We start from the raw sequence: 17612 nt of genomic DNA, 5'->3' as shown, positions 1-17612 counted from the left end.
ACACTATTTTTTATAATGATTGAGTATGCGACTTTGACTTCGACTTTGGAGTATGCTTACTCACATGCTCATAAAACAGACTTATTACAGACTTAAAACAAAAACAGACTTATTAAGATGACTCTCAAGTGTTCCTTGTCATAAGCAAACTCCTAACAAACTTCAAAGGAGCAGCAATTAAATTCTGCACCCAATGAACACTTTATTTTTTAGGGGAGCACAAAGGTGGCATTACTTGGGGGGTGGGGGGAGTAAACAGGCTGTGAAGTCCTCTTTTGGCCTGTCTGCCTCATCTTGGGATGGTCCCTGTGTGCAGCCACAGATTTAGTTCCTGAGGTTAAAAGCCCAGTGAGGAAGCTCAAAGAGGAGATTTACAGGACAAAGCCGTCTGACCCCCCTCCCGGCTTCGGCCTGCCCAACAGTCATCTTTTAGCCAGACATGAAATGTGAAAAAAAAGAGGATCACGTTAGTCATCTGAGAGCTCCACTGTTTCTGCAGATAGACTGGAGAGAAAAAAAAAACTCCTATAACCCTGGAAGTCTGGCAAAGTTATAACATTGTCAGTGGAGAGAGGGTTGGGAGGACAGGGGTGGTGGTGGTGGTGGTGGTGGGGGGCTCTATATTTGAAATGCTGAACTCTTTGCTTAGACACTGTTCAAACCCATTAGTTTGGATTCCAAAAAGAACAGGGGGTTCAGTAAATTGTCCACAGACCACCATATGGGATTCCAATCAGGAGGATGCTAGGTTGCTCCAGCCAGACCTCATTCTGAACGATTACCATGGAGCTTTCCAGTAATAGTCTGGTGTATGTTTGTCTGTGCCTCTGTGTATGTGTGTGTGTGTGTGTGTGTGGTGTGTATGTGTGTGTGTATGTGAGAGAGAGAGGGAGTGAGTGTAAGTCTGAATATGTGTTCTTCGTTGAATGGAACAGAACTGTGGCACCTCTTCCTAGTCATCTCCTCAAGACTCTCTTTCACTGGCCAGTGGGTTCATACTGTATCTATCCACCAATCAGATCCCACCTACACTTGTGGTCAGCCGTCCTTGGTCCAACATAATGCTGCTTAATTCATCAACATTCCATTAAAAGGCATTAACTTTTTCTTTTAATGCATCTATTATAAATTATATTCTGTGGCCTTGTGCCTTGACACAAATTATGCAGCTACAGTCTAGTGCAGGCAGTCTGGGCAATGAATTACTTTAGTGAGGAATGACATTTCAAAGGCAGGACACTGGGGCCCTCGTAGTTTGCTAATTTTGCTCCGTCTGCCCCCTTTGCTTAGTTTAAACAGTGGCGGAGGGAAAGAGGGAGGGACCGTTTGACATTTCAAAGCCAATCTTGGCCAGCCAACTCCAAATTATAGAAGTTAGCTATAGATGGTACGCTGGATACGACTCGAAGAGTGAAAATAATCCCCATGCTCCTGTTTGCTTTCTGGTTCGTCGGGTTTAGCATATAGGCTCTTCGTGCCTTTGATGATGTTTCTTTCAAGTCAAATTGCATGTAAAATTGCTTACCAGAGTTAGACGACTGACCCACATTAAAACGGCCCCTCCTAACACCTAGATGTGATAAGGCATGTGAGAGAGGAACACATTTGTCAGAAAATAAATTATAAATGTTTTAAGTGGCTAGTTTTAGATTGTGTTACTTTCTTTAGATGCTGAGTCACGACTAAGGGTGTGTTATCTTTAAGATCAGATTCAGAAAGGCCTTAAAGCCCGTCTTTTTCCCTTTCCTGTGAAAGTTCTATAGCGTGAGAGTTAAATGCTTTAACCTCATCAGAATTCAAGCCTACGTGGTCTCAAAACATGCTGATCTGTGTTTGAGTTAAATGAATGGACTTGACTGGAAAAAACAAAATCTTACGAGCTTTGCTGTCTATACAGATACAACTGTTGTTGTACAAGGGTGTAGTTGTTCTCTGGCAAATGAAAAGGTAATCTCCCAAACTTCAAGGTGTATATAATTTACTCGAGATCAGATGAGGATGTACTGTACAGGACAATCCTCAGGGGTGTGGGGGAGGGAGTGGGGAGGAAGGGCTGGTGGATTGAATTGGAGTGAGATGGGAAAGAGATGAGACAGGAGCACTGTGCGTATGGCTTTCCTTTGCTGTCAGCATCTTCAGACACCACGCTCAAACCCATGTTCTTTGTTGAGACAGGTAGTAAAAAATGGGCGGCACAATGCCTGAGTCATTCATCCATTTTTCTCTCCTCTTTTGGTATTAAGGGATGGGTGAGATCAGTGCCGGCCCTAGAGGAGGACGAGCATGAGAGGAGACGTCAGGAAAATCTCATGAGGAATGCACCACAACAGCCCCGCAGGAATGTTGTGGGGAACGAGGAAAAAAGACGAAGAAAAGAAAAGGAGAAGGGGAAAAAAAGAAAGAAATGTGCCTTTCGGAAAACCGCCAGGGCATCCCTTTCAACGCAGCCACACCCACTCATGACATAACAGGAGAACCCTTATGTGGTGAGACGACCAATGCAAAGGGGTTTCCTCAGTTGTGTTTACGTTGGTACAGCTGTATAATAAATACTTACAGGACTGTAGATAAAACAAAACATACAGAAAATGGTCAGAGAATGACCTTGTTTTTACTTATTGTTGTTTTTGTTGTTGTTCTTGTTTGCCTATTCTCAAGTTGACTGTAATGGTCTGGGCAAAAGTTGGTTCCATAAAAGGGTGGAAGCCCAAATGTGTAGTTATGGCATGAGTAGAATTCAAGGCCTTAACAGATTAGGGCCAGTTAGGGTGTGTCTTCAAACACCAGATCCAAAAACATCTGTTTGAAGTTAGACAACCGAATCGGCTTTGTTGGAAAAACGCCTCCAAAACCTGGAAAAAAGATCGACCAGGGCTTGTAATGGTATTTATTCGTCTTTTCTCATTTGCTTTGCATTTGTGTGTGTCTGAGTATTTCCACGTGGTCCTAGAGTTCAGTGCCCTATACTGTATGTGGTACATCGTACATACAAACGTCACAGACCTTGACTTCTGTCCAACTGCATCAACAATAACATTTTCATTTTGTATCGCTACTCATAGTATAAGTATATATAATTTGTCAGGGGGGTCAGTTTTTCCCCTGATCTCATTGTCATCAAGTCAAGTCAGGTTTTGTTGTCATTAAGTCATTCCAGTTCTTACATTAGGCAGCCATTACCTTCCCAAAAGAATTCCAATTAGCCCATAGAAAACAGCAGCCTCGTGCACTTTGAAAAACATAGTTTCATTCTAACAGAAGATTAGATCTTTGGTTTGGCTAAAAATGCTGTCATCACATAGATAGCATATTTTGGTAGAACATTTGCAATTCGACCAGTCACGTAATCTGCTGACAGACTGAGAGCCCTGGAAATGCGAACGTGCGCCAGGGAACAGTCGAGGGGGACAGAAAATTGCTCTCTGGCAGCCTCAGTCAGCCACACTGATGTGTGTGTGTGTGCGTGTTTGTTATTTTTATACGGAGGACAATAAAACACCACGAGGGTTGTGGCCATTAAAAAAAACGTTTGGAAAAAAGAAAAAGATCAGCCTCAGTCTCCGTCTCTGCCCACAAACGAGTGGGAAACTTGGTACCACGGCCACTGCTCTGAGTGAATTATATATACCCAGTGTTTATTTGGGCTGTGAATGGAATCTGTTCCATTACATCATCTGCAGTGACCCCTGACCTCCCATCCAGAGTGTGGATGGGGTAACTGTTAGTTAAAAATGACTTCTCCAGCGTCCAGCACAATCCCCCCCCCTGTTGTGGATTAGAGATTGTTGTGTCTACAATCAGTCATAGTACCTTTTACACACCTCCTTTTACTTTTTATGGACTGAAAATAGTGTGGAGGTTGGAAAACCCACTTACATTAGTTGTTATGATTTAGAGATTGTGTGAAAGTTAGAGTACCCACTTCTCTTACGTTTTTGTAAAGTTGAAATTGTTTAAAGGTTGGAATATCCACTCACCTTAGTGGTTATTATGGATCAGACATTGTGTCAAGGTTAGAGGGTCCAGTGGATAGAAATAAGGCTGTTAAAGAGCATGCTGTCAGTGTTATGTAAAATGTCCAGCTGTGAAATGACTGATGCAAGGGACTGGTATGGAAAAACCAGAGAGCATGACATTAAAGGTTAACAGACCTGAAAGTATTTACCTATGCTCCATTGACAAAGGAATTTTGCTTCGTGTTAAAGGTGAACCCCAGCTACAGTACAGTACATAGTGTATGAGAGAGAGAGAGAGAGAGAGAGAGAGAGAGAGAGGAAAGATGGGTTGGTGACAGCGCTTTTACTCTTTTCCAGGGTACAGGGAGTCCGTCCGACGTTAATACACTCCCTCTCCACACTGCGTGAGTCACTTATAAAACCCAGACTGTGTGTTGGGAGTTCTCCTCCACCCCCGGGCTCTCGCCAGGGTGCGAAAGCCTCACCGGGCCGTCATCTGCTGGCACCCAGCTGAACAGGCGCTCGCGTCCAACACAGCACAGCAGCATCACGACTAGCCTCAGTTATGTGACATCACGGAACACCGCAGCAGTGGCTGAGTCGGGAAGGGCACGGGTTGCCATGGGGATTGTTGTCTGGGTGGTAGTGGTGTGTTTGTGTGTTTGTGTGTGTGTGTATGTGGGGTGGCATGGCGGAGTTGCAGGATGAAAATCCTGTCTACCTCGGTATACCCAGAATGAATCGCTGTTGACAGACAGGCTCCATTAACGATCCCACGTGGCCAACGAACCCCCATCTCCAAATGACTACTGTGCCCAGGAGGAGCTCAACCCCCCGCCCCCACACACACACACACACACACATACACAAACACACACACCCCCTGCCCATGCCACGACTGGGCACCCAGACCCAGACCACAGAGCAGAGCTCCAAGAACTGTACCAACAACAAGCTATGGCAGCAAACAGCAGCCACTGCAGCACCAGCAGCAGCAGCGGTGGAGCGAGTGAAGATTCCCTTATAAGGCCGCGCTTCCTCCGCTCCAGGTCTAGGCGCATGTAGTAATAGTATGTCTGCTGGCGCTGGGGCCGCATTCCTGCAGCTCCCAAGTTTTCTCTGGGAGTTTTTCATTTCCGACTCGGAGGTGCTGGTGAGCAGAAACCTTGTGCCTTTCATAAGAGCTGAGGTGGGGAAAGAGAGAGGGAGGAGGGGAGAGAGAGAGAGAGAGAGAGAGAGAGAGAGAGAGTGTGTAAGAGGGAAGCTAGTGTGATCCTTTTTTTGAAAATATACAAAACCCAGAGTCTAGCCACTTTCCTGCAATCCTAAAGGTCTGCTCTCTGTCTGGGACCTGATGGAGCAAAATAGGATAGCGCCCCAGGAATGTGGCACACCTGGTCTTTAAAGCACCTAGACTAAACCTTATTAGCAAGGTGAAAGCACATGTCTATAAAAAGAATATGAATTTGCGAAGTGGCTGACCGAACCTGTGAGACCAAAGCCATGAGAACTCTTTTATGGTTTTTCGGTACCACAGGGGCAGTTGTGTAACCCTTAGACAGGCACAGTATAGAACAGTTTAATGCAAATAAAGTTATAAATACTCCTAATTAATTCACTTCAATTCCTTATCAATTTACTTACAACCACTTCTCTATCTGACTCATTTTAGGGAACCTATGGCAGCCTTTCTCTTATCTAAAGTTAATTAAAAAAGGTATAAAATCTAAATATTGATAACACTTTTATGACATAAACAGCAATTTATTCTGCTATATACTGGTATACAGAATTTAGTTTTACCCAGAAACAAGAACAACAGACACAACAACGTTCACAACAACAATAAACAACCAGCCTTGCCTAATGACCACAGGCAAATTTTTTATACACAGCGAATGCAAGCCTGATGAGGTCAGCAGGAACACTGTCTGGCAAGTGCTCAAAACCCAGACCAGAAGAGGATGTGTTGGTCCCTCCATGACAAGTCGGCAAAAACCACCGATAAACACATTTAAAGTTAAAAAAAGGGAAAAGAAGAGAGGAAAAAAAAAAGACATGGGCAGGAAAGTGTCCAAAGCTTCACCAAAGCTTCACTTTTTATTTTGATATGTGACAGCAGTTTGGTTTCAGACAGGAGGAATGTGGACCAGCAGGGGTTGGGGGGAGTCGAGAGGGGAGGGCAAGATGGAGAGAGAGAGAGAGAGAGAGGGAGAGAGAGAGGGAGGGAGGGAGGGAGGGAGGGAGGGGGGCAGGAAACTAGGAAAGAATGCCAAGAATGTCCATGTTTGTCCAGGTCTCCATTCAGCCTCTGGCACGTCACAGCGCTCGAGCGAGTATAAAGAGAGGGTGAGCTCCCGACTCCAGTCAGAACACTCCTCCTCAACCTGAGAGAGAAGCAACAGGAGCTCTGCTCTGCTCGACTACTTCTACTACTGAAGCTAAACTCTAGCTTTTACCTGAGACACGAGACGAGAACCGAACTGAAAAAGTACCGAGCAGGACTGAACTGAGCTTTTACGCTGAGCTGAACGGACGAAGAAATACTAGAACAGAGACCCTACGAAGGAAAGGAAAGGAAAGAACAAACGAGATCGACTTGATCAGAAGACAGACAATTTGAAGACACTGCTCTCAAGAGAATAAGGAAGATTTTGAAGACCTGAAATTATTTTGTTATTACTGACGAAGAAAGAACCAACATGTCTACTGGAATGACCATCCTGACATCCCTCCTTTGCCTCACTCTCCTGCATGTGGTAAGTCAAAAGTTTCAGCCATAGTGTAGAGGCATAAGTTGCAATTTTGCCTCCTTAAAGCTCATAGCATCTCGTAACAATAAGTATTTGATGTTGAGGCTGCATCCAGATTCTGTAAGGTAGTCCTGCTTGTCCTTGCGTTTTCAAATTCAGGTGCATGTGTCTGGATGTTTATCATCACTGACACGAGAGAGCCAGGCACTCAGATAGCTGTGTATTTGAGTGAATTTCCAATGAGTTCTATCAAGGATGACATCCTAACCGAACCATATTCTGTCCAGGCTCTTGCCCAGGAGTGCAGTGGCCAGTGCAGCTGCCCCGAGGTGCCGCCTCAGTGTGCCCCCGGGGTCAGTCTGGTGTTGGACGCCTGCGGCTGCTGCCGAGTGTGTGCCAAGCAGCTTGGTGAGCTGTGCACGGAAAGGGACATCTGCGATCCACACAGGGGCCTCTACTGTGACTACGGATCCCCTAGCAACCGTCGCATTGGCGTCTGCACAGGTGAGATGACATTCTCCCCCCTCTCATCCTATCTGGTGCATGGATAACCTTGCGTAGTGCAGTCCAACATAAACAGTAATCTGCCTTCTTGGTATCTGCAAGTTCCTTCTAATGTAGCTAAATAGTTCTCTCAAAGGTAGACATCCTTTGGGAATCCTAAGAACCTTTAGAGTTTGAGGATCAGATTACTTGGATAAACATTGACTAGATGTCTGACCATCGTTTGTTTTTCGTTCTTGACAGCTAGGGACGGTGCCACCTGCGTGTTTGGAAGCATGGTCTACCGAAGCGGCGAGTCCTTCCAGAGCAGCTGCAAGTACCAGTGCACTTGCCTAGATGGCGCTGTGGGCTGCGTGCCTCTGTGCGGCATGGATGTCCGCCTGCCTAGTCCCGACTGTCCAATGCCCCGCCGGGTTAAGGTGCCTGGGAAGTGCTGCGAGGAGTGGGTGTGTGACTCCCCTCACCAGCAGACCTTTGTTGGACCTGTTCTGGCAGGTGAGTCTCCTTCACATTAGCATGTCTTTCTAATGGCAACTTAAGACACCCTGAAAGCACATTGTGTGATATTTGTATGAGCTGCTTTTACACACCTTTGGCACAGAGCTGGAAGTTGACCTGTGTGTTTTGTCCTGTTCCTTGTTTCAGCTTACAGAGAGGAGGAGACCTACGGGCCTGATCCCGCTCTGATGAGAGAGAACTGCCTGGTCCAGACCACCGAGTGGAGCGCCTGCTCCAAGACCTGTGGCCTGGGCATCTCAACCCGGGTTACCAACGACAACCGCGAGTGCCGCCTTGAGAAGCAGACCCGCCTCTGCATGGTTCGCCCCTGCGAGTCCCACCTAGAGGAGAGAATCAGGGTGAGTATCTTGCCCAAAACTCAAACTGCTAACTGCTGCATAACTAGCTAAATAGCTACATAGCTAGTTTCATTGGTAGCCATCTCAGGATACAACTCTCTCTAGCCCACACTGAACACCTGATTGAACAACCCTCACTTGTATCACCTCAATCGAATGTTAGCCCTTTTTGTTTCTTTTAGTCGCTAGCTAGCTAGGTATAGCTAATTAGCTGAGTATCTGCTAGCTGACTCTCAGTCATCTTGAGATGTTTGAGCCGTTTTTTTAAATGTTCTGTTCTCTGTTTGTGTTCCTCTCTGCAGAAGGGGAAGAAGTGCATTCGCACGCCCCGTGTCTCCAAGCCCATGAAGTTCGAGATCTCCGGCTGCACCACCACCAAGTCTTACCGGCCCAAGTTCTGCGGCGTGTGCACTGATGGTCGCTGCTGCACCCCACACAGAACCACCACCCTGCCCATGGAGTTCAAGTGCCCCGACGGTCAGGTCATGAAGAAGCAGATGATGTTCATCAAGACCTGCGCCTGCCACTACAACTGCCCCAGCGAGAACGACATCTTTGAGTCCACATACTACAAGAAGATGCTTGGTGACATGGCATAAGTGATGGAGATCCAGAGATGAAAGAAAGGATGAACGCCACAACAAAGTCTCTGAAAAGACTGAAAGAAAGAATGAAGGAGAAAAACTCCATCCATCCATTGACTGTTCACTTGAATCCAACAGATATCCATCTCATCTTGCAGCACAATATCTGTTTGTCATGTTTCGTTTGTTTTGTTTTGTTTTTTTCCATGTTTGTGCATTTGCAATTTTTTGTATCTTTTTACAAGGAGACAAAATCTATATAGGTATATTCAGTTTCTATATGTACAATTGTATTGATGGATGCCTGGGGCTACTAGCCTGACAAAACAGATGCCCCTAAAAAGGGTTCAAAAGACAGAGGGCTGCCCTGTAGCCCTCAAAAAAACAAATACTGCACTATAGTCCTACTATGTGGCAATGTGTCTTGTCACTAATTGGCATCATGCCAGTCCCCCCAAACTGTGGTGGTGGGCACCCGACTAACTTGGCAGACTTGCAACCTCTGAGCACTTGTGGTAGCATGAAGGTGAGAGAAGGAAAAAAAAGGTGAAGAATTTTAAAAAAAAAGGCCTTCCTCATGTTGGGAGGCTTAGCACCCTTCACCCACCCGAGTGCAAGTTGAATGTGCTCTTAAAAATTGGTCTTCACTGAGTGCAAGAGTGTTGCAGTGTTTATGACCGGCCAAGGTCTCGGCCTCAGCCGGCTCAAGCCACCCCCCAAGACAAGGAGCCTCGCGAGAATGCTTCCAGCTACAGCACTGAGTTTATTAGAGAGAGAGAGAGAAAGAGAACGAGAACGAGAGAAACCAAGAGAGAAAGGTATTTGACTGACTGATTCATTGTGTTGATTGAGTCAGTAATGTTTGTCAAAAAAAAAGACTGGATGATTTGTAGTTTCATTCCTTTTTTATATGTTAATGTTGTACATATTGTACATAGTTTGTACAGTTTAAGTTAATTTAATTTTAAAAGCATTTTTGTTATTTTTCTCTTGCTTTGTTATATTAATTGTAAGCTTATTGCCTGAGTTGGCTGTTCTTGTGACAGTTGTGTGTACTATTTTATTGAGAAGTGTGACCAAACAGTTACATGTTTTCACTTTTTGTAGTTTGAAATAAAATATTATATTTTTTATATAAAAAACACTGGTTCTCATTCCTTTCTCCCATTGGAGGAGGTGGTTTTAACCCACACCCATACACACTTGCACCCACCCCACCCCTTCACACACACATACACGCACACACACAATCCCCCATCTGTTAACTCCCCAACACAAGGTGTGCTGCAGACATCCAATGAAAAACAGGAGCAAACGCTATTTTCATGGCTGTGTTCACTCCTCAACCATATTATACCCTGTCAGAAAGAGAGAGAGAGAGAAAAAAACACACCAGTACATTGTGTGCGGTCCACAGTTCTCCAGTAGACCACCCACACATGCACACACACACACACACACACACACACACACACACACACACCTACACACACACACACACACACACACACACACACACAAAGTTACATACACACACATACACGAACACAAACACAAATTAGGTGTTCTCCCTGCACCCCCACCCCCTCCCTCTCACCCGTGCTACAGTGGCAGCCAGCTCCGGACACTCTCCCCGCCTCTGGCCTCCGGTGAGCAGACCGACTCGCGGGATGTTTGCACACTTTGCCCAGACAGCGGGGCTGGAAAAGACATACACACACACACACACACACACACACACACACACACAAACCGGGAGTCCGTGAGAGGAGCGGAGTGGAACGCAGCTCAAGAGCGAGGCCTATTTGGCAGCCGGCACCTGTCTTCTCCAGGCTCTCAGCTTTGCCTCACACCGCACCCCCGTGCCCTGGCCCTTGGGTCAGCTTCAAAGAAAACACAGACAGTACAGTGAGTCTCTGCAAAGACTAGAGTAGATAAGTAGAGCAAAAAGGGGGAAAAAAGACATGGAAAAAGAACACAAGACTGATGTTCCTGTTGACCATCCAATATTGTGGCTCAAAAGCTGTCTCCTATTTTGAGTACCCAGTGCATTCCATTGATTGCGATTCCATTTCTTGTTTGCAACTTCAAGAGACTGGGAAATATGGCCAGTGCTTTGCAGATAGCAGTACAAGAGTGTGACTAAACAACTTCGGCCTCCATTAAAAACATCTAGTTCAATTTATCAAAGTAGGTCAAGAGTGATACGATCCAGGAAAACACTAAAATGTTGATCCATTCAACAGTATCAACATGTCATTTAGATGCCATTACTTGGCTCTAACAACAGTGTAGCTGTATCCATGTAGCACAGATGCTGCAGCTGAGTTAGTTTTCAATGAACAGTGACTGCCATCTAGTGGATACATTTATATTACACTCCTGATTTTAGTTGGCACTGATGAGCTGACACTTGGACATCCGGAAGCTGAAAACTTCCCTTGTGTGCATATTGGTTTGTTGATAAGCACTTGATTGTCTATCGGGGTACCCCATGCCCTGTGACTGTCTCCTGCAGCTGATAGCTTTGTATGACCTTGTCTCTATGACATGACTGGACACAAGTACCAAAATAAATTTACATTTAAATACAGTATACAGTACATACAAATAAAATACATTATAAATGCAAAATACATTTCTGTTGTAGATTTGTGGTAAGACTTTTGATTCTGACCCTTTCTTTTAGTTTCATCATTGTTTGCTGACTGTTTTGTTTTCTGGCTTTGGTATTACTTGGTATATTTCTGCAAGGGTAAGAATATTCTGGTTGTACTCAGTAGCTATTATTTATCTGACATCCAACATCTAACTCACAAGTAGCTACAGTACATTGGCATCTAGTAATAGTACCGGTATATCTTATAAGTGAAAGAATATGTATTGAGGTGTTTTAATTTTGCACTGATTGCATTCCTTTGAGATGAAGGGTGTTTGTTGCTATTCACATCTAAATGAGGCGACAATGCAATTATGTGCTTTCATTTCCAACTTTAATTTCACAGTTCTTTTAGACATGAATACACAAATAATCTCATTAGTTTATCATAACTAAATAAGTAGAGGAAAAATGTGCACACATGAATAGTTCATATTTAATATAAACAATTATTTTTAAATATAAAATTAAGGTTTAGTGAAAAACATCTACTCTATGCAAATAGGTCTGTGTTGTGATGTCAGTGGAAACATGCAATGTTATGAGTTAAAGCAATGGAAGAAAAAAGTATTCCAAAATAAAGATTTACAAAGAGAAATAAAAACATCACTTAGAAATGCTATATACAAACAAACGTTTGCCAATACATTTCCAATTCATCCTTTGTGAGCATTTAAATATAATATTAACATAGAGCAACAAATAGCTTGTTCCATATTAAGTGTCGACAGAAGCAGACATGTATGTACAGTTCTGACTGCATGTATAACATATGTCACCCTCACCTCACACAAACAGATTGTCCTTTACTATGATTCAGAATGATACTCTACATTTCCCCTCAATAATGAGACAAAGTAGAAAATATGCAGGTCAGTGGCATATTCATAATCGACTTAAACAAATAAAGCAAACAAACAATTGGGTTTTTTTTCCAGTGTCTGCAGCTTGTGTTGTGCACAAAGCTGGAATTGGTTAAAAAGCATGCAACTGTAACACACTGGAAAGGATAAAAGCTAAGCATTTAAATAGAGTAGTGATGGTTTAAAAATGCAGGACTACACAGTCTATGTAAAGGCTGCAACACCACATGAGGGCACCTCAAAAAAAAGATGGCGAATTCAAACAAAAGAACGGGATGACAAAGCCGTGGATCTCAGGTAAGTAATGGTCAGTCTCAGGTTTTGTAAACAAAATGGGCGGACATTTAACATACACAAAAAAAACAACATAATAACGTCAATACTATACCTTCATTGGGTGTCTCTGACAAATTCACTGGAGCATGCAAGAAGCAGCCTGATATGTTTTTCAGGTTCTGGTCACAGCATGGTCTTCAGACCTACTGCCCTTTGACCACACTGGCAGCGTAGCGTTTAAATGCAAATGGGCTGTCAAAGAAGTGCCCTCTCTGTGCCTGCTGTGTCTCTCAGTGCACTGACACTTGCACTTACACGCCAATGTTAGCCATTCAGGATCTTTGAACCCCTGGCACACCTGCCATTTTACATTAAATGTAATTTTTAAACATTGATATTCTTCTGCCAGAGCCATGCCAGTGGTTTCTCTATATATATACAGAGATGCGCAGCACAAGTAGGTTGCAGCAAGTGGCCTGTCAATATGCAGGGCATCCATCTTCTCTGTGTAATCTATAATAATTAGCTCAAGAGTGTTCTGCTCCAGGCTTGCTATGGAGGTTACACTTCCAATGCAAGGTTTTGTAAACAATGGAGTGTGGTCATAAACACCCTCTGAGAATTGTTTGTTTTCTTGGAAAATAAAGAATATGTTAAATAATAATAATAATAATAATAATAAAAAAAACTTTAAAAATAGAATAGTTTTATTTCAGTTTGAAAGAGGCATCACTGAAATCGCCAAAGGAAACTTAAAAAAATCTTAGTGGTGCTGAACGAGGTGTGTTGGGATCAGGCCTGACCATGTAGTCTCTGTAACAGTTCCTGACGAAGCCCCTAACCCTGTCGTAAAGTAAACTCGGCGAGCTCAGTGGACTTTTACGGGGCCTGAGTGACAGATTTTGGTCTTTGATTCAAACACTGGGTGTAAAGTGCAGTGTTGGGGAAAAAGGGAATACTGCTGAACGATTTGGGTTTGTTGTGAGGCTTGTTGTGAGGTTTTTCTCCCCCGTTTTCAGGATGGCTTCTCCCTGTGCTCTGAGATTGCTTTCCATAGTCGACACAAGATCCCTCCTCTATGGACAAACAAACAAAACCACACAAACAAACAAAGAGAGTGAGCACTGAAGACACAAACAAACAAAACCACTGTGCACAGTGTAAGCATTTACAGTGTCAGACAGCACACTTATAAGGTCATTAGTACATCCTCATGTAGACCCAGACCATATGGTATGGTTCTGGCACATATTAACTGGGTGTCCTTGCAGTTTCACCATTCAAACCTAACAGTGTTGAGTGGAGATGTTTGATGTTATTTATATATATATATATATATATATATATATATATAATGAGCTGGATGGAGGCCCAGAGAAAGAGAGGTGAGAGAGAGATTATTTACAAACTCACAAGGTCCTGAAATGAGACAAATGTCAACGTCAAGCATCAAGAATTCAGCAACAGACAATTGTTCAGACTTCCTTAAATTCTGACCACTTTTTAACCACAAGTGTGGCTCAGTTCTTTAACCTGTGTAGATCAGGAGCAGACATGTACTGTATGATCTAGAGTCTAGAGTGGCTAGTACTTAGTATTGTTTGCTGTTATCAGTGGTTACTTAGTATTGTTTGCTAGTGCACAGCTTATCAATCCTGAAAATGCCCAAGGTCAACCAATGGCTTGAAACATAAGAGTATGCCTGCATGCTTTTGCAAGCCGTTCTGGCTACAGGAGGTTTCAAATCATGAATACATGTTTTGATGCGCAAAACATTCTTGAATTTAGTTATTGCAAAAACATTCTTGAATTTACTTATTGCAAAAACATTAAACAGGCAGAAGTCCTCTTGCGGTTATCTGCGAATTGAACCCATACACCCTATGTCAAATATGACAGTTAATCAGTTGCCACTGTTAAAAACAATAAGGAATTCCTTGAGGTCTATTTAGATGAACTATGTGTTAGGCGGTAGATATCCATGTGTGTCTCGTGTGTCTTGTAGCTCCACCTGGTAGAGCAAGGAACTACAAAAACTACAAAACAGGTTCATACCAGCCCTCATACTAAGTGTAGTCCTCTGTAACTGTTATCTGGGGATGAACTTTTAAGTCACTGAATAAAAGGCATTATACAGACACATATAAATTTTTATAATATTACGTTTTAGCTTCATTTTTTTTAAATTGCCAAACGCGTAATATTAAACTAGACACTCTAACACACCATATATGTGATTTTGGGAACTCTGTGATGAATGGAAATGAAATATATGCCGATCGAAAACTCATGAAAACGCACAATCTGGACATTTTATCTGGACATTTTATCATCAACTTTCGGTTGCGCTTTGGTCGAATCAGTGGCGATGCCGTCAGCTCAAAACCAGGCCACCGTGGGGTCTATTACTAGGTGGCAGTCTCGCCAGGTCTCGCTAGGTCACTTCCCCTTCCTTTACAGGCAACACTTCATATTTCATGAAAGACGTTATATCTCCATTTCTAGAAAAAAAACAGCGATTTTGATAAAAACTAGCCACTGTTTAGCTTGCGATTTCTCAGGAGCAGAAGTGTGTGGAAATACACGGTTTGCACCCACTGAGAGCTTAAAGTCTCACCTTTCAAACGAGCCATTGTATGTGTTCATAGCTATAACACAGAATATGCTGTGGCTGTACAAAATCATCAACAATGGTCTACATTGCTTGGCATTCAATGAGTTAATAACTTCATCAATGTGCACAAGAGGCAGATGTCACTGTGTGTGTGATGTCTTCCATAGTACTGAATAAAGTGAATCAAGTCCGCCGTGCTGGTGTGTAAAGTCCTACCAGCTCTATGGCATCCATGTCTGCGCCGTGTAGTCTGAGCCACTCGGCCAGCTCGGAGTCTCCTGAGCCCGGTGTGCAGGGGGTCCTCTGCCTTCCTGACGACGTGGGGATGTCTGTCAGGAAAGAACACAAAACGTCAACGCCCTTCAACAGCGCTCAGTTTAATATCTTAAACATCTTTTGAAGCCTTTTATAGATTAAAGATCTCTAGATAAAAGTCTATTGCCCAGTATTAATGGGACAGTGGCTGAAAATTATCACTCGATAACACTTAGCACTAGAAGTTACCCTATCTCATCACCGTCCAATCAGCTTTGAGGTGTGAGCCTAGGGGTGGGTCCAACATAGCCTACCGACTTAAAAGATACATCACATCAATGGTAAAACATGTTCCTGTGGCTTATATGGTAAGCCTTTAGCAAACTAGTGCTAACAACACCAAGACAATGGATTCTACATAAGCTACTCTGGATGAAACTTTGTGATCAAGGACTAAATTTAAATGTAAAACAGCATTTAAATACTTCTTTTCAGCATGTTTTAGTTGTCTATTTGTTTGGCTTGGTTGGTACACCTTAGAGTCACTACTGATGACTTGATTTGACTTAACATCCGGGGGTATGAGGTTCCCTTCCTAATGGGAGGCATGAGGCGTTTCTGGACTCACCAATGGGTTGTGACCGTGAGCGAAGGAGTCTAATCTCCTGGTTTCTCTCCTCCAGAACCTGCTGCAGGATGGACTGATACTCTCTCTCCTTCTCCAGCAGTTCCTCCAGCAGCCTATGGACACACAGAACGTCCTCAATAAGAAAGGAATAATCTTACTGAGCTGACGAGAAAATATTCATAAAAGTCTCACAATTTATAAAATATTCCCAAATAAAATATAAAATACGGTAACACTTTACTTGACAGTATTGACATAAGAGTGACATGACACTGTCATGAACCCATGACACTGTCATGACACATGAACCCTAACCCTAAGGCGGGGATCACATTAGCCAGCGGCAAGCGGCCGGTTTCCTATTGTTCTCTATGGTTCGGCAGCGGAACGGTGGCAACGCTGGTTCATCTTTCAAAGCGCAACGCAAGCGTATTTAATTGACAAACCGTTTGTGTTGCTTAGGAATGAGACAAAACTTATTATGGTCTGGCGTTGAGTCACATTTGCCGCTGCCGCTGGCTAATGTGATCCCCGCCTAACCCTAACCCTAAGCCTAAACCTAAACCTAACCCTAAGCCTAAACCTAAACCTAACCCTAAGCCTAACCCTAACTTGTTATGACAAAAACCGAATGTCACTTAATAACAGAAGCGTTATGTCATAAACGTTTATGACACATTCATGACAGAGTCTTGTCAGTCTTATGTCGATACTGTCAAGTAAAGTGTAACCTAAAATACTCCCAAAACATCAAAAGAAATTCTGAATTTCTGAAATGTGTCAGTTCTCCACAAAAGTGGTTGCAGTGTAATTAAGGTGCAGAATGTGCATCATGCATCCACTAGATGGCAGTATAAAAAGTCAGTAGGGGAGGTTAGTGCAATATTTGCTTGCCTTTCATCAGGGGGTGAAAAAGAGGTCACATTAAAAGAACATTCTCATTTCTTGCCTGGATTCAGCAGGGATCAGGAGCATTGAAACATAATGTACACAATGTACACTACACACACACACACACAAACACAACACAATGTACACTACACACACACACACACACACAAGCACATGCGCGAACACATACACAAACAATGCACATGTACACAAACAATGCACATGTACACAGACACAAACACACTCACACACACAAATAGATGTACATACACAGACACACAGTTGCACACGCAGGTGCACACACACACACACACTTGCACACGCACATGCGCACACACACACTCTCACAAGCATGTGTGCATACACACACACACACTCACTCTCACAAGCATGTGCGCACACACACACACACACCTGTTGGTCTCTAGTTTCATGCGGCCCAGCTCCATACTGACGGAGCGCTGTGCATTGTGCGACTCGTGTGACACTGTTGAACTGAGTGTGCTCACGCCCGACGTGGCCACTGTGTCGTCGTGATTGGCACTGGGCTCGGGGCGGTGCTTGCGGGACGGCGTGTCCTCAGGCTCCACTTCCTCGTCCACGTCGTCCTGGTCAGTAGGATCACTCTCTGAAGCCAAGCTGAAGTGAGGTCGGAGTTCTGAATACACACACACACACACACACACACACACACACACACACACACACACACACACACACATTAATGAGCAAACATAGGCATCAAACCTCCAGCTTTTAGCCCAAGCCTAAT

General features: G+C 43.7%; 2 protein-coding genes across 5 annotated transcripts in view; one reads left to right on the top strand and one right to left on the bottom strand.

Annotated features, from left to right (window-relative positions):
• The first annotated feature begins 6331 nt into the window (after positions 1-6331).
• ccn2a (cellular communication network factor 2a) lies at positions 6332-9189 on the top strand. Its single transcript, XM_048251238.1, has 5 exons — positions 6332-6715; positions 6997-7213; positions 7457-7708; positions 7859-8070; positions 8373-9189. Exons 1-5 carry the CDS (start codon positions 6659-6661, stop codon positions 8667-8669), a joined length of 1035 nt encoding a protein of 344 aa, XP_048107195.1. The 5' UTR covers positions 6332-6658; the 3' UTR covers positions 8670-9189.
• Positions 9190-15163: 5974 nt separating this feature from the next.
• map3k5 (mitogen-activated protein kinase kinase kinase 5) overlaps positions 15164-17612 on the bottom strand; it is a 54274-nt gene continuing 51825 nt past the window's right edge. The window contains exons 26-29 of one of the 4 annotated variants that reach the window (XM_048250227.1): positions 17255-17498; positions 15950-16062; positions 15571-15638; positions 15308-15395 (exon numbers count right to left, since the gene is read on the bottom strand). In XM_048250227.1, coding sequence (XP_048106184.1) covers positions 15610-15638; positions 15950-16062; positions 17255-17498 — 386 coding nt within the window. In that variant the 3' untranslated portion in view covers positions 15308-15395; positions 15571-15609. Of the gene's footprint in view, positions 15396-15570; positions 15639-15949; positions 16063-17254; positions 17499-17612 lie in introns of all 4 variants that reach the window. The other 3 variants (XM_048250226.1, XM_048250225.1, XM_048250228.1) reach the window with 3 other exon arrangements.

Source organism: Alosa alosa, chromosome 8 (assembly GCF_017589495.1).
Source record: "Alosa alosa isolate M-15738 ecotype Scorff River chromosome 8, AALO_Geno_1.1, whole genome shotgun sequence".
NCBI classification, from domain to species: Eukaryota; Metazoa; Chordata; class Actinopteri; order Clupeiformes; family Clupeidae; genus Alosa; species Alosa alosa.
Note: the sequence above shows the minus strand (reverse complement) of the source record. Positions and strands in the feature narration are given on the sequence as shown.

Excerpts from the sequence above, each read along its gene's own strand:
- ccn2a (XM_048251238.1), top strand. The coding sequence starts at position 6,659 with ATGTCTACTGGAATGACCATCCTGACATCCCTCCTTTGCCTCACTCTC. Across the intron at positions 6,716-6,996 it reads GCCTCACTCTCCTGCATGTG|GCTCTTGCCCAGGAGTGCAG; the intron begins GTAAGTCAAAAG and ends TATTCTGTCCAG. Across the intron at positions 8,071-8,372 it reads ACCTAGAGGAGAGAATCAGG|AAGGGGAAGAAGTGCATTCG; the intron begins GTGAGTATCTTG and ends TCCTCTCTGCAG.